Source organism: Amphibalanus amphitrite, unplaced genomic scaffold (genome assembly GCF_019059575.1).
Source record: "Amphibalanus amphitrite isolate SeventyFive unplaced genomic scaffold, NRLGWU_Aamphi_draft 000027F_arrow, whole genome shotgun sequence".
Classification (NCBI taxonomy): domain Eukaryota; kingdom Metazoa; phylum Arthropoda; class Thecostraca; order Balanomorpha; family Balanidae; genus Amphibalanus; species Amphibalanus amphitrite.
In genome coordinates, this window is record NW_024881523.1 from 1,607,603 (window position 1) to 1,629,867 (window position 22,265).

A 22,265-nucleotide genomic window follows, 5' to 3' on the forward strand; every position below is an offset into this window, starting at 1 on the left:
CTACGCAAATGTGCTTAGTTACGGAGGTGTAAACAATGCCAGTTGTGGCTTTGTGAAACGGATTTATTTGCGCTCCGTAGTTTGAAAGGGTGTGAATTACGGAAAGGTGTAAGTTACGGCAGAATTTTATGAAACGAGGCCCTGGACACGTCGGCCATATCACGGTGACAGGCTTGATGGAAGGGAACTAGTGGAGAGGTAGCTCCATTCGTGGCGCGAGTGCTGCGGCTAAAAACGGCCAAGAGCGGAGGCCAGATTGGCCAGCCCAATTTGGAGGCGGAATGCCGACCAGACTCGCGAACAGGTACTCGAAACCTTTGCAACAGAGCGAGATAAGGATGGCAAGAGTGAAAAGAGACGACTGGAAACTTTCCGGATAAGTTCATATGAACGATGAAGATCGAGAGAACATGAGCTCATGAAAGTGGCTAAGATGGATGATCTCCAACAGAGATCGGATCAATCATCACACGTATGCTTTGGCTGTCAGGATTGTCGCAACAAAACGTCGCAACAAGGCTTTCGTCAAAAAATAGCTACCAAATATAATACTGCGCGAGATTCAATGGAAAGCGCATTGATTGAACGATGGCCAGAACAACCTTCTGCCCCAGCGCGCATAAAGAACATATTGCATATTGCAATATGTTCTTTAGCCGGTCCCGTAGCTCAGTTGGTTAGAGCGTTGGACTCCGCGTGGTGAGAGCACGTGTTCCCGGTTACAACAGTCCGGGTTCGAAGCGCGACGGGCGCTCGACATTTATGGGCCTCCTGACAGGTATGGTTGCGGTTGGTGGCAGGCCGTAGCCAGGGGAAGTCAGCGAGGGGACCGGCCGTGCGCGGCTTTGTGCGCACGTTAAACTTTGGACTCTAAATTCTGCCATAGAATCGGAATTGCGCGATCGGAGGGTAGAGGGCAGGGTCATCGCAACAAGCTTCGCTTAGCGGTGGCTCTGTCCTTGTGAATCCTTCCCATCAAAAGGTTCGGACTAAATTTAAAAAAAAAAAAATTGCATATTCAGTGGCGTACTAGCGACATTAAAGCAGTATGGCAAACATGACTGATCTTGCACAACCGAGCGACTAGCGAAGTAGAACCAATCACTTAACGTCCATTGATCTGTTCTAAAACAGTGATCACAGTGTCAAGCCCTTCAGCACCTACTCACTCATGAACACAATGGGGCTAGCCATATCATTAGCAAAGTTGGTGACGAAACCTTCGATTGACTACGCTTCACTCTAGCATGGCTCACCGAGCTGCCAGGCACCTACGTCCTCGAGACTCAGCACCCCGCCGTGGTGCTGCGCGCTAGACCCCAAATCCTTACATCCCGGCACTTCCCTGTCCAGCCGCCGCCGACACCGCCGCTGCTTCTCCCGGTGATGATGGCATAAGTTCGGGTCTCTCCAGACCTGGCTGATCTAGCGGGCGGCGGGTGAGCGAGTCGGATGAACAGGCGACTAGTCGACTTTGAGCGGGGCGCTGATGCCGTTGGCGGCGGCCGGCAGCGGCACGCCCACGGTCAGCCAGAACTCTGGGATGTCGTATATCACCAGCAGGTGGTACACCATGATGCATGCGCAGATGCCGTACTCGCAAAACGAGAACCAGGTGAACGCTGCAAACAGGAGAGCAGGCGTCAGTTTTGTATCAGATGGACTCCAGCACAAACAGTCTGTTACGAACACAGCTCGGGTGCAGTCATTTTAGTTTGCTTATGGACTCGGTCACAGTCAGTACGTCTTAGTTACGTACTATAACACCGTCAGTTTGTCTTGGTTATGGGCCCGGACTCAACAATCGTCGCTGACCAACTACAGTATAATATGATGAAGCCTGGTAATTACAAGCTGTGACGATCATGAAGAGCTACATCGGGTATCTACTATTTTTAATAATGAATCTAACCCGAACAAGAGACCTTATCACAAAGCAATACAAATAACTTGTCATCGTGACCGTGCGTATATCAAAGTAAGAATTGTAGTCATAAAGCAGGAGACATATGTCCTGAAGAAAGGTCACACTATTTCAAGCGTCTTATTGGTATATAGGGCCTTGGTCTTATTACTGCAGCAGGAGCACCCAACGCTTCTGCGATTCTTTGTCACACCTGTGCTGTGGCATCCAGGGACGGCCTCGAGCCAAACTATGCATGTCTTTTATCGTGCACATCCATATCAACTTCAGAGGCGCCATCCAGCTAATTTCAGCTCCCCGGCAACCGACTATAACTGTCCGCTGTAAATTGGAGTGGCACTCACGGCGCTGGGGACAGGCCGGCGACTTCCCTGCGCCGGCCGCCGGGACGGTCCAACACGATACGCCGGGATGTTCACAGCGCGATGGCACGGCGCTGATTATGGCTCGCTCTCCGGACACGCACCGGCCCTTATTACAAGGGATTCACCAGCGCTACGGAAGATCAGCGCGAACGGTAGTACCTACCTTCAGCGCCAGCAAAGTGAGCCCGATATTGTTAGGGGATTTTCTGTATGCGATAGCGGCCGTGCGTACAATATGCAGCTAGCTCCACTGCATTAACTAGCAAGCGGTAACTAGGCTCTCTCAGCCTACCCCTGCAACGGTTACCGATCCTGATCTGCTTCATCCTTCTACCGGTTAATGAAAACTCTCAGTCTCAACCCGTCACTCTTTCCTAGTATAAGCCTGTCCTACTGTCACGTCTCAGAAACCCTCTCAACCTTCCTCCCAATCCGAACCCTCTCAGCCTCCCGTTCAGTCCAGCTCGGCTCCGAAGCTCTCTCAACCATCCTAATTATCCCGGCTACCGAGCTCCCTCAGCCTGCCTCCTATCCCGATTACAAAGCCCAATCCGGGGGCGTCGCGCCGTTCTCGAGACCATACATTACGGCCGGCCAGTGTCCCAGCGTCCGGACCTCCGGTTACGACCCGACCTCTGACGTCATTCCGCGCGCCCACGGCCGGCGCTGCCAGCCCGGGAACACGGTGTATTACTGTCCATGGGAACCGGCGAAAAATCAACGAAAAACTGTCCAACTGCTGAATATGGAGACTGGATGTACAAAGGTAGATACCGGAATAAGGGTAGAAGGATAATGTAGTTAGGCCTTGCAATAAGCTTTTGGAAAAAAAAAACATTTGAGCGCGTTTGTCCTAGCGTTTACCAAGTATTCGCCTTTTTCCGTCGATTTTGGACGGGCCACTGACGTCACGGGTGGATTGTCATTGAGCCACTGACGTCAGCACTGTGTTGGGGTTGTCGGTGACCAGCGCCGGTTACCGGGCGATCGGTCCATTCATCACCAGCTGGCCAAGGCTGCGGCTGCGGCGCCAGTGCCGCCACCGTCCGCCGGCCAGCGTGGGCCGGGCGGCCAAAATCGACCGGGCGCCCCCTCCCCGCGCGCGGCGCGCTGCCCCACGACCGGTGAGCGGCCATCTGGTCCGGCTCCCACGGGGAGCGCCGGTCACGGACACACCGACCGGCAGATGAACAGAGCTGAGCGTACGGTCTGAGGCCCGCCCGCGGCTATGTCGGGAGGTCGCGGAGTTAATTTGGTACACGCTTCAATAGCTAGCCATGAAACGGAGCGAGAGAATCATCCACAGCATGACAGCGTGAGCGGCCAGTCTTGAAGGAAAGATGATTTTATTACTGAAATCGCATTTGCATTGCTAAAAATAGCATTCGCAAGAAATAAAGAAAATACCACAGTTTCCTTAATGTGTCTGGATATTATTTGCATACCAGTGCATTTCACACATGTATGCAAAAATGCTTAAAATTGTATTCTAAATAATCGAGTTGATATGTTAAAAACGGCATGGTGTGACAAGACGGTAGGCCAGCTCCGTGAAAGAATCACTAACCTAGGCGGCCAGGTGGGCCACCGTGGTCCCAATTTGGTGGGTCGTTGGACAGCTGATTGAAATTAGATAACTGATAGTGGATCTGAAAGTACCATATGCTCAGTAGGGAAAATCTGAGACTCAACTCGCAAACATTCTAGTACGGCACAGATGGATGTCAATTTGGGTGTAAAATCACATGATAATCCTGTCAACCCAATATTAAACCATCTAGAAATTAAGAAGCAATGCAGGCCATCGATTAGGCCACCTGAGAAACGAGCAGTGGCTCTTCACTTCACGCACAGTGCACACCAGGCGCATACTCACCTAATTCTTCACAATAGAATCGATGTTTCCAGAAGTAGTAGAGCAGACCAATGATGAGCGACACGTAAAGAACAGCGACGAAGGCCTTCCACCGATGTGAAGACCGCTGACTGGGCGTCATCGCCGGGAACGCCTCGCGCTCAGCGGCCAGCGATACCACCATGTAGACGAAACACGAGAACAAAAATAACGAGAACGCCTTCTCGTGTACGGCTGCAGGAGGGACAGAACAGGGAGGGGAGCGTCAGCTACACGAGGTGGCTACACGGCAGAGGGGAGGGGAGCGTCAGCTACACTGGGTGGCTTCACGGGGGTGGCTACACGGTAGAGGGGAGGGGAGATTAAACTTAATATAAATCATTACAATCGTAATTACTTCGCGTTATTGTGACAGTATGCATGCAAGCGAGGCACAATTCAAGCCCGAAATTAGCAAACCAGCTTGGGCAATTATGTGCGAGCTAATCTTAGGCAACTAATTGGTTGGTTGATTGTTTACGTCCGTTGTTAAAACGCCAAAATGAAGGTAATTAGCTGCTGAAATTCCATTATTTCATTTCGGAATCATGTTCACATTGATAAACACCCTCTCATTCGACTACTCGCTTCCTTTAAGCTAATTTTAACAATATTTTGCAGACGGTGAACTTAAATAAACTATACGCTTCATATAATTCCATTCAATTACCATAATCACCTTGAATGTAAAACTTTCAGCAAACATGAATAATGTATATCAGAAATAAAGCGGATTCTTGTGTCAAATTTGCATGCAAAACGCTTCCATAAAGATTATATCCTCCCAACGTGTTTCATTTCCCAAGAACACGGTTTCTTCACCAGTCTCAGTTGGCACCAACCCCGCCGACGGCACCAAGCGACACCTCCCTCCCTCCCCACCCCTCCCCTCCTCTATCCCCGGCGATCACTCACGGTAGTTCTCCTTGTTGGAGACATAGGTGCAGCAGGCCAGACTGGCCAGCTCGGTGACATTGGCCCAGAAGCCGGCGCGTACCAGCTGGTCGTAGCGTCGCCGGCGCTCGGCCGGCACCCCGTCCAGCAGGCGCGTGAAGTGGTTGTAGCAGACGGCCGCAATCAGACAGCGCGGCACCAGGTGGGCAGACATGCACAGCCGCCACAGGTACCGCTCCGGAGAGACGCCCGTGATGGCGCTCACCGACGGAATGAAGTTGTACACCTGACGGAGGACGGCGGGGAGATGAGGTTGTAAATATGCGGCGACGTTAAATGGGAAATATGCACACTTGCCAAGGCTAAGTAGCTCCGAGGGACGGAAAGTGGTGCTGAATGATGGCAGACAGCATGTCAAAAGAGTGGTACAACGAGTACTACAAAACAGCCATCTGCAATAATACGTCTCATGGACTTACGTGTTGTGAAACATATTAACTTTTTAATGCAAATCACAGCAGGAAAAATCGGTACAAGTTTTCCTTTCAAAAGTGATCAATAATGCGAAGTTATCTTGCCGCCCGTTATTCAAACAAAAAGGCGTAAATAAATCACGACTAAATGCTCATAAAACCAGTGCACTCGCACTGACTGAGAGCGGAGAGCGAAATGGATCCGGGCGCGCCTCCCACAGCGCTGACATCCCCGAAAAGCCCAGGGACTATTTTCAGAGCCAATATTTATTCCAGCAGAGTGCACACACTGTGAGCAAACAATGGCCAGCAGAAGACAGCCGATCCGCACGTGCTGCCAGCAGGACCCCTCCCCCAGCCCTCCCACCGCGGTGCCACCCGGATATTAGCCGTGCCACACGACCCCTCCCTCTCCTCACCCACCTCTATGGTGCCACTCGGACCCCGTGGTGCTATTTAGGCCGTACCGGCACTCATTCGGAGTAAACGGTCGCTCGGAACCATGTGGTGCCATTTCGACCCCGTGTGGTGTCACTCAACCACCGTGGTGCTGCTAATCTCCTAGTGGGGCGCCACCCGGAACAACAGCACTAGTGACATTTGACCTCTTCAAATGTAGCTGTGGTGCCCTTAGGTATATCCCCGTAGTACCAATCTTATTCATCCCACACACAGCTGGTGTGTCCCTCCTTCCCGCGCCCTCTCTTCAGTGGTGTTAATCGGACCCAACATAGCGTCACTCCGCACATCGTGTCATATCGGACCAATCAACGATGTCATCCATAAATTAACAGTAATATCGTTCGTTAGGCCCTACACCACAAGTCAGGTTTCTTATCAATACAGTACAGCCGCAGGGGCGGCGAGTGGGACGGGCACCCTACCCTGGACGCGGGACGGGCGTCCTTCCGTCCCCTTGGACGCCGTGCATAAACAATGCAACACTACCTAGCGAGCGACAGCATCGGCCACTCCTCGCGGCTCGAAGTCGGCATTCACATTTAATGAGCAATGAGTCGCGTCCAAATGCTCCTGTCCAGGTTTAGACAGTCAATTTGTCGAAATGCCACAAATGAATAGAGCATTCTTCCGGCAGGTGACCGCGCGCTGGGCGAAATGTAGCGGGGCTCTATAATTGACTTTGACCTATTGGAAGTGAACGTTATTCGTAGGGAGGCGTAATTACAAAACACGGCTGGACGTCTCAATATTGCTCCATTTTGAATTATGGATCGATCCACAAATGTGACTGGCAAGACAAGCATACCAGTCCAGTACTTGGGCATAAACTGCCATAACCCCGTGGACTACCTCTCCTCCCTTTCCCCAGGCTAGTGTCTCTTGGACTTCCAAAGTGTCACTTTGATCCCTTGCCATCCTAGTTGGTTCCTCATGTTCCTTGACATGTCATGTTTCATGACATGTCAAGGAACATGACACCTCATGTTTCATGCACCATATTTTCTACCACCACCCAATGCACCAACCCTAAGACTGCCCCTGCGGACTGATAAGCGAATATAACGCCGTCTACCCGGCGTACATATCCCTCCCTACCCCACAAACCCCCACCAACGCCTCCCTCCCCGTCCAGCCCCATGGCCTTACCGGGCACCAGGTATGGTTGATGTCCTCATGGTGTATGTGCGCCGAGACGAAACAGGCGATCATGGCCCCCATGGGGATTGTGAGGACGACCGTGCTGAGCCGGCGGATACTCAGCCGCAGGCTCACCTGCTCCAGCGACGCCTTGTCCATCGCTGGAACGATACAGAACACAAAAGTAAGACGGGCTCCAGAGTCAAGTGAGACATTGTCAATCGCTGGAACGATACGGAACACAGGGGGAGATGGGAAAGACGTCTTGTCCATCACTGGAACGATAGATACAGAACACAGGGGTGAGATAGGCTCCAAACGACACCTTGTCCATCGGTGGACACTGCTGGAAGACGGAGAGGATGAGATAGGCTGGAACGGACACCTTGTCCATCGCTGGACACTGCTGAAACAATACCGAACACGGAGTGAAATAACATCTCGAGTCCAGTTAGGCCTTGTCCATCGCTGGATACTGGTGGAGCGACACAGAACGAGGAGAGATGCGATATAGACTGGGCAGGTGCTTTGTCTAACATTGGGTGTCACTGGAATGATACAGAACGCAGAGGGGGGAGATGGACTGCGCCGGCGCCTTGTATAAAGCCGCGCGCTGCTGGAATAATGCAGAACATAGGGAGCGACGCCTTGTTTATCACCGCTAATACACCAAGGGAAGCGTTAGGTGGACTGGAGCGCAGGGTGTGACTCCACATACGGAGGCCAGTTGCGAGCAAGTATTGCATGGAGTTACAGCTACCTGTACCTCTATCAACCGCGTGTCGTGTTCGTTATGTAACACTTTCCTTCAGGCGACTTAAAAATGTCAAGATGCATGCATGCATACTCGTTCCAACTTTTGCTATAAGCCAACAGTGCGAACAAATGGAACCACCAACTACTGAGAACTCAACAACGCCGGGAGTTTTCTTCAGTTAACTGGGCTACTACACTGAAACTTTCGCTTAGCCACACGGCGCTACTTTTATTAGGCCAACTGCACCATGTATGGGTCGTGGTACCGATCGTCAGAGCTGGCGCGGACTTACTCTATTCGGCACTGGAAAAGGTATAAAATCATGCTATCCAATGGCCCTGATGCATTTACCGAGACATGGCCTCGTGTGTCATACACATATTCGCAAGGCAATCAATCACCTATCCACATTTGGTCCCCGTGGATACTGTCCTCACTATACATTCTGTGCTATGTGTGTATACAAAAGAAATGCACCACCAAGGTCGAGCCGGAATAGGACACATATACCGGCTCAGTAGGCGCCACTCCATGAAAATGGGGGCCTGCAGGTATGCAAGGACTGCAGCCGCTTGGCGTGCCATTAGTACAGGGTCGCTTGGCGTGCCATTACGGCGGACGGTCGATCCATAGGGCACACTATCGCTGGGTGCCTGGTCACATGACCTTTGACCTTACACTCAGACCTCTGGACCTTCTGATCTTTGACCCCTCTCTGTGACCTCTGTTCACACGTGTGACCGTGTCAGGCGCATATCATAAAAACAGCAAACAGTTGTAAAATTTATTCGCATACAGTGAGGAACTTCATATAAAAACATCCCCAGTACCTACTTGTCACATTGAAAGGATGACAGTCTTGTTCAGAAGGGCAGACACTGTAGACACCGTGTCAAAAGGCGGATTCCCATCTCTCTGCTACGTCAAAGCCGTTCTAAGAATGGCGAGGATGTATCGACGTTACAAGTGGGTGACGTTGGCCAAAGAATAGTCAGCGGAGCAGCGAGTAGCGGCGTCTCATCCAGCTCAGCTCTCAATACGAGGAAACATAAAATAGAGCCATACAACTTGCAGAACTTCCAACACTGCCTTTTAACGACAGACAGGCCGTAAAATATGGATGAAAATAGAAACAACTGATTAGCAGTCCTTTTCCGACGAGTCGTTCTACTAAGTAAAGGATGCCCACAACTTTTCCAGGGCACGCCACAAAAGCAGCGCCAACTAATGACCCGGGAGGTCGCTCGGAACACCTGGGAAGGCCGCTACGGGGAGGAGAGCTAGGGAAAACGTTCTAAACAGCATCGATTGTATCGGCTCGCCCGGCCGTGGTGCTACCCAGGAGAGGAGTTCCACCGGCGAGCGGGTACCCATCGACGAGCATCGCGGGCGCCCGTCGAACATTATGGGCGCCCGCCGAACATTATGGGCGCCCGCCGAACATTATGGGCGCCCGGCGAACATTATGGGCGCCCGTCGAACATTATGGGCGCCCGTCGAACATTATGGGTGCCCGCCGAACATTATGGGCGCCCGCCGAACATTATGGGCGCCCGCCGAACATTATGGGTGCCCGACAAGCCACCGTAATCGACAGCGTTTGGACGTCCAAGGAGCAGCACTACCGACAAAGCGCAAACTAATGAAAGCACTTAGTCATTCAGACCCCTGTCCCGATAACTATGCAGTATGTCAGCAGCAGGCAGCCTCTTAGCCAGCGAGTGTTCGTCATTCCAACGGTGTCGCCTTGCCATCCACCTGCTACCTGACGGCAGTCGGCAGAAAATAGAGCACCGTCGGCATAGTCACAATAGGAAACAGCTAAGAACAACGCCACAGCCGCTCATACACCAGGCTTCTGAAGCTCGCGAGAATTGACTGCATCCAGGAGCTCGTCGTGGGGAACATCTACAAACAATGCCAACGGCGCAAGATTGGGTTTCTAAAGCTCGGGGGTCGGCCAGATCCGGGAGCTGTCTAATAAATGGCTGGGTCTCGTAAATAATGAGTGAGCGGCTACTGTGCAGGTGACGCTTGACGCGCGGACGGCCGGAGCGGCTGTGCGGCGGTGGATGTATCACCTGACGTGACCGAGCCGCTCACGCCCACATGGCAGGCAGGGCGCACGCCAATGAATGAGTACACCGCCGGCCAATCGGCGCCGTGGTCGCTGGTAGTGTGTACGGCAAATCAATGGCCCCACCGCCCGGTAATGACCGTATCTGGTATTGATCACACCGCAGGGCACAGTGGCCCAGGGCGAGGGACCAGGGGTACCGTGGCCAGGGGTGCAGGCCATGGGTACAGTGGCCAGGGGCGAGGGGCGCAGGACCGTCGGGACCATGGGCACAGTGGCCGAGGGTGCGGACCATGGGTACAAGACCTTACCCTGCAGACCACCAGCACACATTGACCGGAGGTCTGTCGGACACCAGCACACAGCGGCCATGGGGGTGTGGGCCAGGGACACATTGGACAAGGGGTTCGATACATATACACGGGCCCAAGCGGGTGCCGCTGGAGAGGTCTACGCTGAGGTTCGATGGAGCGAAAAGGCCAGTAAACACAGAACCAGGGCTGCGGAGTCGGAGTCGGAGTCGGAGTCGGAGTCGGTCGGAGTCGACAGTTGTGACCGGAGTCGGAGTCGGAGTCGATTTTAGAAACCCGAGCCGGAGTCGGAGTCGGAGTCGCCGAAAATCTGTCGACTCCGCAGCCCTGCTAGGTCTGCGGAGTCGGAGTCGGGAGTTGGAGTCGGTCGGAGTCGACAATTCTGCCCGGAGTTGGAGTCGGAGTCGGAGCTGGTTTTTGAAAGCCGGAGTCGGAGTCGGAGTCGGAGTCGCCGAAAATCCATCGACTCCGCAGCCCTGCACAGAACAGCCACGTCACTGGACGCACCAGCTGCAGTTGAGTAGCAGAAGTAAGTGGACAACGCCGGCCGGACCGGGGCCAATCGGTGCGATGAGGGTTGCACATATTGGACCCAGCAGGCCTCTTTATGTCGAGCTTGAACGACTAGTTTCCTACTCGAAATGTGTTCATTATGCTCCTGCGCCGAGTGAAGTGAACAGAGGTTCCTGTGCAGAGTGCTGCCCCGCCCTCCCCCGAGGGACAGGAACAAATTGCACGAAGTGACGACCGGCGAGCCTGGCTACAACGTCGATTTACTGTTACCATGGAACATCTGTCCAGTCCCAGATCACTAATTTAAATGCACAAAACACTTAAGTTAGTCACACAGAAAATGGTCTGCGAAAGGAAGCGGACGTTTCACAACCTTTCAATGCCTTTAAGTTAAACCTTTCTCTTTTATCAGCCCCGGCTGCCTGCGAAAGTTAAGGTTGAGCCGTAGAACTAGACAATGGTAGACCAACGGTACATGAGAGACTTGGCGACCGTATACCGTTTCACGGTGCTCACTGCAGCCTGTTCAACATGTATTCCGATGAGACCTCTCGCTCGCAAACACGTCTGTCTTTCTGCTAACATCCGGTCTCGGTATGCATACTAAGGGTGAGGACAGGTCACCTGTGCCGTAAGGGACACGGATACATAATACACCTATGGAAGATGCCTGGGATTTCAAACTGTTTTAGAAAAGAATAAATATTTGCAAACATGACTGCATGTAGGAGGGGAAATACCTTCACTCTGCGACTTAACCCTCGCCCGTATTGGTGTTTTGCCAGCCTCGAACGTATAAGGGGGGGGGGTCCGTTGGACCCCCCCCCCCATGCCGTTTCGATCCTGATTGAGCTAGAGCTTCGCAGAAAAAAAACGAGCGTGTTGCCCGTGACGAAAGGAAGCCGATGATACCCAATTTTAAGGTCCTAGGTCATTGGTTGACCTTCAAGATCAGTTCAATGACCCAAAAGTCGCGAAAATCGGGACCGGTTAGACCTGTTAGAACGTCGTTAAGTGTGGCTATTGTGAGTTTTTTTCGGGGTGCTGATCACGAATATCGTGTTAGTTTCGATCAAAGATGATGTCTATTTACATGTATGCCAGTCAGGTCAAGTCGGGTCAGGTCAGGTCAGGTCAACCAGTTTCGTAGTTGTAGTACGTGTCAACCGCCTCTGACAGCTTCGTAACGTGTTACGAAGGCACCAAAACTACTTCGTAAATGTTCAAATGGTTGCTAAATTCGAATTCGGCTCCAAAAACTAGACTAGAAACATGTAAAACTCGAAAGGGTGAATCGAGGTCATCAAGGGTCAATGACCTGACCTGGCCTTCAGGTGACCTTGACATCCACCCTAATGCATGGGAGCAGTATCGTATCACATGCTCACAAGTTTGAACGCTTGCAACCACGAAAAGACTGCAAACGCGCGGCTAATGCGAGCCGACATACGCCGAATCGCGATTCCGGCCAAACATGGTCTCGAATAGTAGGTCACAGGTGAAAAGTCATTTGGGTCAGGGTCATGAAATTTTCAAGATAGGTGTACAATTAATTGACGCGAGGATACTGAAAGTTTCGTTGCCATCAGCCGCTTTTTACGCGAGTTATTCGCGAAAAAAAAAAAACGAGGGGAAGTCGTTCGAACCCTCCCCCAACCCATACGGGTGAGGGTTTAATATCTCATGTCAATATTTTCAAACGTTAGTATCAGTTGCAACCCCAAAGCAATCTACAAAACGCTTTGACCAGCTCGTATTGAGAAGGTGGCCGTGTCTTCTTGGTGATCAGACCTTATCACCAAAACAGCGCCGAGTCTTCTTGTGCCCTGGACCGCGTCGAACGCAACGCCGGTCGCTCTCCGTTAACGGCGCGGCTCCTATCGTCCAGCGCGGCACAGTTGGACCACTCCTCACAGAATCGACGAACCCCCCATCAGTCGACGGCCCCCACTCCTCCCCATCGGCTGCCACCAGAGACACCTGACCTGGCACCGACGACCGTCGGCGGACCGTCCCTCCGGCGCGCTGGTGTAAACACGACTGCCGCGGCCGACCGACACGGACCGACGGCCGACGGAGCGCCGACGGGGGTCGACCGAGACCCGCCCACCGACGGAGCGGGGCGGCGGCCGGACGGGGCGCGACGGAAGCGGAGCAACAACGGAGGTAGAGAATCGAGGGAGACAGAGGACGACAAAGGCAGAGGGTTCGGAGACAGAGGGCCAACGGAGGCAGATCACCAACGGAAGCGTATGAACATCGGGAGCAGAGGACAAGAGGATAGAAGGGACAGAGGACCGGACCCACGGGGATAGGACCCGGGGATACGGAACCAACAGAGGCAGAGAACTGGGGGCAGATGATCGGGGATAGAGGATCCACTGGAAAGAGTACCAACGGAGGCAGAGAATCGGAGTGGGCAGAGGACCGGATTGAGGCAGAGGACTGGTGCCGGATGTACTAATGTTCAGGCTCCGACCATCCCGCAGAAAAAAGAGGATTGGGAATGGGAGTGGCGAGAGACAGGGGAAATGGATTAACGGAGAAAATGGGAATTGTTGGTAAGACGCGTGGTGGTCTATGTTCTAGACTAAAACTTATCTATTTTAGTGGAGCTTTCGCCCTTAGTTAGTGCCGCAAATGATCTAACTAATCCTATCTCCACTTCCATACCTTATTTGTAGGTAAGCTGTGATGCTGTATCTTTTTCCGAATCTGGGCCTTGCGTGGCGGCATAGGTGTACGACGTCCCAGTGATCATGACATTTGAGGTCATCGGAGTCTTTCACCAATAACTTCCGCTCAAATTGAGTGGTCGAGTCGGGATAAGGCAACGATAAATCCAGAACGACATTCCGAGCCAAATGATGGCCATTATACAGCACGAGCTCCTGACCTCTTGCTTGGATATGATCCTGACCAGACGTCAACACCCTGATTTGACCTTTCGCAAGCAAAAAGTCTGTGGGGCCTCAGCCTGCTGGTGCTTCGGGCAGTGCGGCTTCTCCGGATGGTGTACCTGGTGCTGCAAACCCATCCCAGCAGGCCGTCACCCTCTCGTCTGCGCAGTCCCTGCGGGCCCTTGACTCCGAGACTACTGTCGATGGGGCAGAGGGTGACTCTACCTAGTCAACATGTCCTGTCCTCTGGTATTGAACTTTGGTCTATTGTGTAATACCTATTCCATGTACCTTCCCCCTTCTGAATTGGTTTACTGCTAGTTTTTTTTTCCTCTGTACCTTTGTACTGTTTCTGTTACCCTTTATATATTTGTTTCAATTGTTTGGTTGCCTGTTTCTATCTTATACCCTTACTCTCCATTTTTTTTTAACTGACTTGATACTTCTTATTTTGTAACTGTACCTACACTTGCTTCGTTACCCTAGAGTTTACAGTAGGTCTCAACCATCCCATCCTATGGAACTTACCATGTAATACTTGAAAATGGTTCACCAAAACTTGTACCTGATGATTCCCCTATCCTAGCCAGCATCCCGTCCACTGTGCCTCATCTCCAATCTGTTTCGTCCAGGTGTTTGACCCTTCTTCCATCTTCCTTGCCCCGATTCCTTGACAAGTCCGATTTTTCACTTGTCCATATTAATGCTCGTTCACTTCACCAAAATTTTGATTCAATCGTTTCTTTTGTTACTAAGGAAAATGTTACAGCGGATTTTCTTATGTTATCTGAGACTTGGCTGAAACCTGACATAGCTGACTGTTATCAGATTGACGGATATGATATGCTCCACTCTATACCGTCTGGCAGCGTTACAGGCAAGGGCTGTGCTATTTACATTAAAAAGGATTTATCCCCTTTCTGTACTGTAATTGAGGAGCTATCAGCCTGTCAAGCTGAATTCCAGTGCATTAGTATTCTGGTAGCTGTTCCTGCTAGTGCCTCATTTATTGTGTCTACTCTCTACAGATCACCCTCTTTCCCACTGTCTCTCTTGATGCCTTTTCTTGAGGATAGCCTTGATAGAATATCTCAGCTCAATAAGCCATGCTTTTGGGCCGGTGACTTCAATGTTAATTTATTCAAGTATAATGACTCTCATGATGCTAAACACTTCCTCGATTGCTTGAATTCCTACGGCTTTTTTCCCACTATTACCGTACCCACTAGGATATCTAACACCCCACCCTTCACTGCAACTCTAATTGATAACATTTTCACGAATGTCATTGAAACAATCACATTTAATGGAGCAATCTGTACTGGGGTCGCAGACCACCAAGCTGTCTATTGCATGACTGACTTGGCTCAGAAACGCCCGACGGTAAAGAGTCCTGCCCCCCAACCCAGGTTTGATGATAATAAAATTGAGGAACTTAAAGCAAATGTTTCTGACAGCTTAAACGGATTTTTTGACATAGTTGATCCGGAAGCTTGCGCACACAGACTAATATCTGTTATCCAGACGGAGGTATCCAAGCTCTCTGTAACGCGATCGTCCAGGCGAACCAGTCCTGTGCAACCCTGGGTAACACCAGGGCTACTTCGCTCTATCAACAAACGTAACACCCTCCTTAAAGAATTTCTAAGGGATCGCTCTTCTGAAAAACTTAAAAAATTTAAGAAATACCGTAACACTCTTAGACTTGCGATGAGACGTGCCAAGCAACTTTATTATCGCTCTCAATTTTCAAAAAACGCTAGAAATCCTAAAAGACTTTGGGAGGATCTATTAGAAGCAATTAATAAAAGGAAAGCCCATGTAAACCTGCCAAACAGTTTTGAGACCAATAATCGTGTGGTAAGCTCACCAGAAGTCGTGGCGCGTCAGTTCAATGACTATTATAGCCAAGTTGCTCCCACTCTGGATGCTGCCCTTGGTCCCTGCTCAGTTGATCCTCTATCATATTTAAACGATGTAAGAGTAGCTGAGACACAGGTTTTTCAGCCTATCGGACAGGGAGCTATTTTAGGCATTGTTGCCGGACTAAAAGATACTGGTGCTGGCCTGGATGGTATCAACAGCAAGCTGTTGAAGCAACTCATTCCAGCAATCGTTCCTCATCTCAACCATTTGGTTAACACTTGCTTATTGAACAACACGTTTCCAGCAATGCTGAAAACTGCTCTTATAACACCTATCTACAAAACGGGATCTCGCGCCCTCTTTTCTAATTATAGACCCATTTCAGTTTTGCCAATTATCTCAAAAATTATTGAATCAGTGATATACAACCAGGTTCTTAGTTTCATAGCAGAAAACGAAATTCTCTTTGACTACCAATTTGGATTCAGAGCCAAACATTCGACGTATATGCCTATTTGTCTCCTTCATGACTCAATTACTAGTAATCTTGTTGATGGCTGTACTACAGCAGGTGTTTATCTCGACCTTGCCCGCGCATTCGATACTGTGAATTCAGATATTCTTCTCAGCAAACTATCAAAGTACGGCATAAGAGGTAACGCTCTGGATCTATTTTCATCGTACCTTTCTGGTAGAAAACAATGTCTAAAATATAAAGATGTTGTCTCAGATCTCACCGACATCTCCTGTGGGGTGCCGCAAGGCTCTGTGCTGGGCCCTATCTTATTTCTTCTCTATATTAAAGATCTTCCCAAAGTTTGTGATGAGGCCAATTTTTTTCTCTTTGCTGACGATACTGCTATCCTCTACTCTGCCCAAACACTTGATGAACTACAATTTGCTATCTCACGCTCCTTTCCAAAAGTCGTTCTGTGGCTTCACGCTAACAGACTTTCTCTATCTACTTCTAAAACGTTCTATCAACTCTATGGTTCTGGTAATGTTGAATCTGTAGGCCTTTCTATACCTGTGAAAGGCGTCAATTTAAAGCGTGCCCCGGTCGTCAAGTACCTTGGTGTGTTGGTCGATGAAGATCTAAAATTTAAATCTCACATTAACAAAGTATCTGGTTTGATTAGCAGGAACCTGGGCATCATGAGCAGAGCCCGTTATTTGCTTAACAAGAAACTCTTGATCCTTTTGTATAACTCCCTTGTTCTACCCTATCTCAGCTATTGCTTGCTTATCTGGGGCTCCAACTACGAAAGTAATCTTAACCCAATTGTCATTGCTCAAAAGCTGGCGATTCGGCTCATAGCCGGTGTCGGTCGTTTCTCGCACACTTCGCCACTTTTTAGAGAACTTGAATTACTGAAGTTCCATGACATTATTAACAAGCAACTCCTACTTCTCATGCATAACTGCCTCTTTGGACGCCTCCCCGCTGTCATATCTGATAAATTTTCCTTGCATAACCAGTCCCGCCCCTCACGCAGTGTCAGGCACTTTAGTGAGGCAGTCACATCAGGTACAGGGGATATGGTGCCCAACTATCGATTGACCAACTACCGACTCTTCTCTCCTTTCTGTAGAGCACCTAAGACCTGGAACCTGATGATTGCCCCACGTATCCCGAACTTGCATAATATCCCTCCAAGCACAAGTCTCTTTAAGAAATGTATTATGCGCATTTTCTTAGATGAATACTAGGCTGCTCCATCTTTTACATACTTGCTATATATCATCTGCTATTACATCTAACTCTCCTTTCTTCATACATATCGCATTTATTCCTACTCGTATCTCTACTCTCTACTTATTCTTTATTATTTTTTTTTTCATTTACTCGTCCATGAACTTCCTACACCACCACCATCACGTTCGTTGTTAACCTGATTTAGTGGCGCGTAGCGGGACCTCAGGAAGCTAAGCGACCTATATCCCGCTGCGTTTTGCCCAAGCTGTTGTTTTGCTACAAAACTATAATCCAGAGTACCATGTTTGTTATCTTGTATCGCATACCGTACTGGTGTTCAGGTTAATAAGTTTAATGGCCATTCGATATGACTCCCCCACGCTTATCCTGTCAATTGCCCCCCCCCCCCTCCCCAGTTTTGTACTTGTCTTAACTTTGCCTGAATCCTCTTCCCAGCGCCGACCGCTGCTGCGTGCCTCTGGCTCTGCCGACCTGAGACCTGAGGTGGCCGCCTTGTCCAGCACTGATGCTGCTACTGCATACCGCCGAGCTGGGTCGCCGCTGCCACTGGCAGCACCTGGGGAGTAACCAGCTGAGGTGCACTGGCAGCAACGCAGAGAACCGCGGCCCTGTCGATCGTGGAGGAGGAGGGGGCCCTCCAGCGGCGGTTCGTGTGGGAGACGGAGCTCAACGTGACGATCGCGAGACCCTAGACCGGCGGCGCTACCGTCTTCTGGCCGCATCGTTGCCGCGCTGCACAGCGCCAGCACCTAAGACTGACAGAGTCGGAGGAGAAGGAGAAGGAGGCCCTCCAGCTGCAGATACGGAAAGAGAAGGTGTCCAACGTGACGTTGACAGGACGCTGGGCCAGCGAAGCCGCCGACGTCTGTCGGCTGCATCGTTACCGCGCTGCTTAGCGTCAACACCCCAGCCTGGCCGAGTCGGAGGAGTAGGAGAAGGAGGCCCTCCAGCTGCAGACACTGAAGGAGAAGGAGCTCAACTTGGCGATGACGGGAAGCTGGGCCAGGGGAGCTGCCGACGTCTGTCGGCTGCATCGTTACCGCGCTACTTAGCGTCAACACCAGCCCGGCCGAGTCGGAGGAGTAGGAGAAGGAGGCCCTCCAGCCACAGACACTGAAGGAGAAGGAGCTCAACTTGGTGATGACGGGAAGCTGGGCCAGGGGAGCTGCCGACGTCTGTCGGCTGCATCGTTACCGCGCTACTTAGCGTCAACACCCCAGCCCGGCCGAGTCGAAGGAGTAGGAGAAGGAGGCCCTCCAGCTGCAGACACTGAAGGAGAAGGAGCTCAACTTGGCGATGACGGGAAGCTGGGCCAGGGGAGCTGCCGACGTCTACCCGCTGCATCATTACCGCGCTGCTTGGCGTCAGCACCCAACCTGACAGAATCGGAGGAGAAGGAGAAGGAGGCCCTCCAGCTACAGATACGGAAGGAGAAGGAGCTCAACTTGACGGTGACAGGACGCTGGGCCAGCGAAGCCGCCGACGTCTGTCCGCTACATCGTTACCGCGTTGCTTAACGTCGACAACCCAGCCTGGCCTAATCGGAGGAGTAGGAGAAGGAGGCCCTCCAGCTGCAGATACGGAAGGAGTAGGAGCTCAACTTGACGCTGACAGGACGCTGGGCGAGTGAAGCCGCCGACGTCAGTCCGCTGCACCTATACCGCGCTGCTTAACGTCAGCATCCAGCCTACTCGAGTCGGAGGAGTAGGAGAAGGAGCTCAACTTGATGACGGGAAGCTGGGCCGGCGGGGCCGCCGACGTCGGTGCGCTGCGTCGCTGCCGCGCTGCTTGGCGCCTGCGCCTCAGCCTGGCCGACTTGGAAGATGAGGAGTCTCTGTAACCACAGAGTCTGATACTGAAATAGGCGTCTATCATGTTCAAGACGAGGCCCGCGGCCGTGCGTTCCGCCGCTGTCCAGTTCCCAAACTAAGTCTTTGTTCCTTGACGCCAGTGCTGTTCATGTGTTGTTGAGATCAGCGCCATCTGCGGCCGTCGGTGGCGCCATCTGTGGCTAATGCTATGCTACGTGTACTGAAATGGACAGTGAATAGGCTGTGAATATGTCTCTGTTCATACATTTCTTTAGTGTTGGCGCTACCGGTGGCATTCCTATATCTAATCATCTAACAGTGTATCCCGTAACATGACTAACTATCATATCCTTCCTACCACCTCCACCGATAGCGCCATCCATATGCCTATTCTCGTTCGTTATACCGAACCAGGCACCATGGCTGTTGCCCCAGACTGAAGCGTTTAAATGCACTTCATGTGTACTCGTTAAATAATAAACCGCCGGTGGACTCCGGTGAAAGGAAAAAAAAGATCATCCGAAGCAGCTGGACGCGGAAAACGCAATGGCATCAAAATCGATGCTTCCTGACACTTTTATCGAAGCCATGGACTGAAAATCGGGCATACACCATCGGGTCATCGACCTGACCCAGATAGTCCCACGTTTACCTAAACACCTTTAAATTATGTCCCATTTGGTGCGTCTCGTGACAGCCGCCAATACCCTTGATTTTTTCGCAAGCTCTAAACCCAATAAGGGGCGAAACGAATACCGTGATTTGACCCGGCAGGCGGTGGGCCTCCCGGCCACCTTCCGCGCGGTGGGGGGGATTTTTTGTCCCCCCGTATCTCCGAAACTACTGGACGGATCCATAAAATTCAAACAGCGTTCGATAGCCCTGTCAAATTTGCCAGACGAACCCCAATTTCATTGACCTCGGGGTCACCGAAGACGTCACAAGGTCAGGTTAAAGATAAAATCATTCGCCGTTCACGGGTCTTCTAGGGAATGCGCTTTAACATCGAGTAAAACGCCTTTTGTCGAAAATCAACGATAGGGCGTAAGTTGCCTGGTACATATGTTGCTACTTGAGGTCACTGATAATGTCAGGTCAAGTCACAGGTCAGGTCACCAAGGGTCAGCACATGAACCAAGCTTTATTAGGGTTGTGCGATGCATGTTTTATGGCAAATTTTTCATTTCCAGCTCAATTGTGCTGGTTATAAGACCATCAGGTACGGTTTAGGTCACTTTCTGGTGCAGGTCAGGTCAATGTTAGGTCAAAAAAGTGAAATTTCAAAGTTGATAGTTTTGCATAAAATGGGTATTGATTCGATGCAGCTCGTCACGCCGAGTCTGAGTCTAATGGTGGTCTTTGTTTTTGTGCTATGCGGTCTAGAATTGCTAAAAACTGAGTTTTAAAATTTGACGTCATCAATTTTGAACAGTTTTTCGCTATAACTTGGCCAAACAAAGAGGTATCGATCTCAAATTTGGTATGTGGATAGAAGGCGGTAGGGACTATCACACATATCCCGATTTTTCGAAATTAAACAAACTTTTGGGATTTTGGCTATTATATTCAAAAATTAGCTTTATGAGTTTGGGGGGGGGGGGTCAAAATTCAAAAAATTAAAAATCCGAGATAGCAGTTTTATAGCCCTGTTAATTCTACACATTTTATGGAAAAACATTTTTCTGTATCTCTTAAACTGTAGGCCTGACAGCTCTTCCCGCGAAACCTTTTTATGGGTCGAAAATGGCAGAAATGACATCACTCCGACGTCATTACCGGCCAACCTATCACAGCCTTTGGATTTTTTTTTTTTTTTTGGTCACAATGTGTACAAGCTATTCCCGCAAGGGCACTGAAAGCTTGGTGACGATCGGCGCAGCGGTTCTGGATATATATCGAAAAAAAAACTAAGGGGGCCCCCACCGCCTGGAAGGTTAAAGTAAAGGCGCTGTGTATTTGGAGTCGGAGTCGGCCTGAGTCGTGACAGTTCGGCTGGAGCCGGAGTCGACAGTTCGGCTGGAGTCGGAGTCGCCGAACCCGTACCTTCTCCAACTCCCAAGTCAGAGTTGACATTCTTCGGCAAAAATCATGCTCTTAGCTCGTCAGTCCAGAGCCGTCAAAAAGTCAGTCCAAAGCTGCCCTCAGTGCAATGTAATTTCTGTAATGGAATGGAAGCTTAAGCATAGGGAGAACTAAAGAAAGTTGCATGCTAGACATAGTGGAGCAAATATTTCAAAACTTACCTGAAACTCAGTCTTTAGCTTGTGATGTGGCTTGCATGCTTACGTCAATGGTAAACTACAAGGCAATTTTACATTAAGTGTTTTGTACATAATTTGTCACAACGTTCATTTTTATGAGTCCTCAATCCTCAATTGCTTGCTCTTGTTCCTGGTCCTGAAATGGATGGAACGTAAAAGCAATTAGTGATTACACTACAGTCAACAAGTCAATGTTCTATCATCTGAACAACACTAACAAGACATATTTTAGACATGGTTACAGCTTCAAGAACACTTGTCACCTCCTGAATCCATTGCTGCCACTAGCCAACACTCAATTGCATGCACAGCAACGAAGCTGCAGCAGTTTCATTTAGCCTTCAGGCTAAGCCAGAAATATAACTTCCAATCCTCTGTGCCAGTAAAAAGAGGCTGCAGCTCTCTGCCTAGAACAAAGCAAATTATTTCTCTCCTAGAAAAGATGGTGGATATGTTAAATTATTAATAATTTCTTCAATGAATAAAAACAATGAATCAACTAAGAAAAGTGGATTAACATCAGATATAATTGGTCACTAGAGCTGCTAGTTCAGAGCAGAGTGAAAAGCATTGATTCAGAAATAGGTACTGCTTTGAAGGAATACAGATGTGCTTACTTCTTATGATTTATAAAGCCTAATCATGCCCAAAGTGCCAAAGTATTTCATAATTGACACCTATTCATGCTATGTGCCTGCTGCAATCTGAATCTGAATTATGCAAATACAGGCTGCAAAGCATGATAAGTCAGACAATATCTTATCAGGGAGAAGTAATTCAGCCAGTGCATGATGCAGCGGTATAATTGTGTAGATTTAGCACAGAGTGATGAGAGCTGTAGCATATAGTATAATATTTAACTGCTGTGCTGGCTTCTCATTGTAAAAAAAAAATGCTGGATCG

The 22,265-nt window shown here is 50.2% G+C and overlaps 1 protein-coding gene across 1 annotated transcript; it reads right to left on the reverse strand.

Moving 5' to 3' along the window:
- Positions 1–1,036: 1,036 nt before the first annotated feature.
- LOC122364822 (post-GPI attachment to proteins factor 2-like) lies at positions 1,037–21,497 on the reverse strand. The gene is made up of 5 exons (XM_043335583.1): positions 21,345–21,497; positions 7,159–7,310; positions 5,099–5,363; positions 4,166–4,378; positions 1,037–1,622 (listed from the first exon to the last, which is right to left on the reverse strand). The coding sequence occupies exons 2-5, from the start codon at positions 7,306–7,308 to the stop codon at positions 1,465–1,467; spliced, it is 786 nt and encodes a 261-aa protein (XP_043191518.1). The 5' UTR covers positions 7,309–7,310; positions 21,345–21,497; the 3' UTR covers positions 1,037–1,464.
- Between the last annotated feature and the right edge of the window lie 768 nt (positions 21,498–22,265).

Bases quoted from the DNA above. Each gene is read 5' to 3' on its own strand.
- LOC122364822 (XM_043335583.1), bottom strand. From the start codon at position 7,308: ATGGACAAGGCGTCGCTGGAGCAGGTGAGCCTGCGGCTGAGTATCCGC. The intron at 5,364-7,158 runs GTAAGGCCATGG...GTCCTCCGTCAG, and splicing joins TCAACCATACCTGGTGCCCG to GTGTACAACTTCATTCCGTC. The intron at 4,379-5,098 runs GTGAGTGATCGC...TCCCTCCTGCAG, and splicing joins CTCCAACAAGGAGAACTACC to CCGTACACGAGAAGGCGTTC.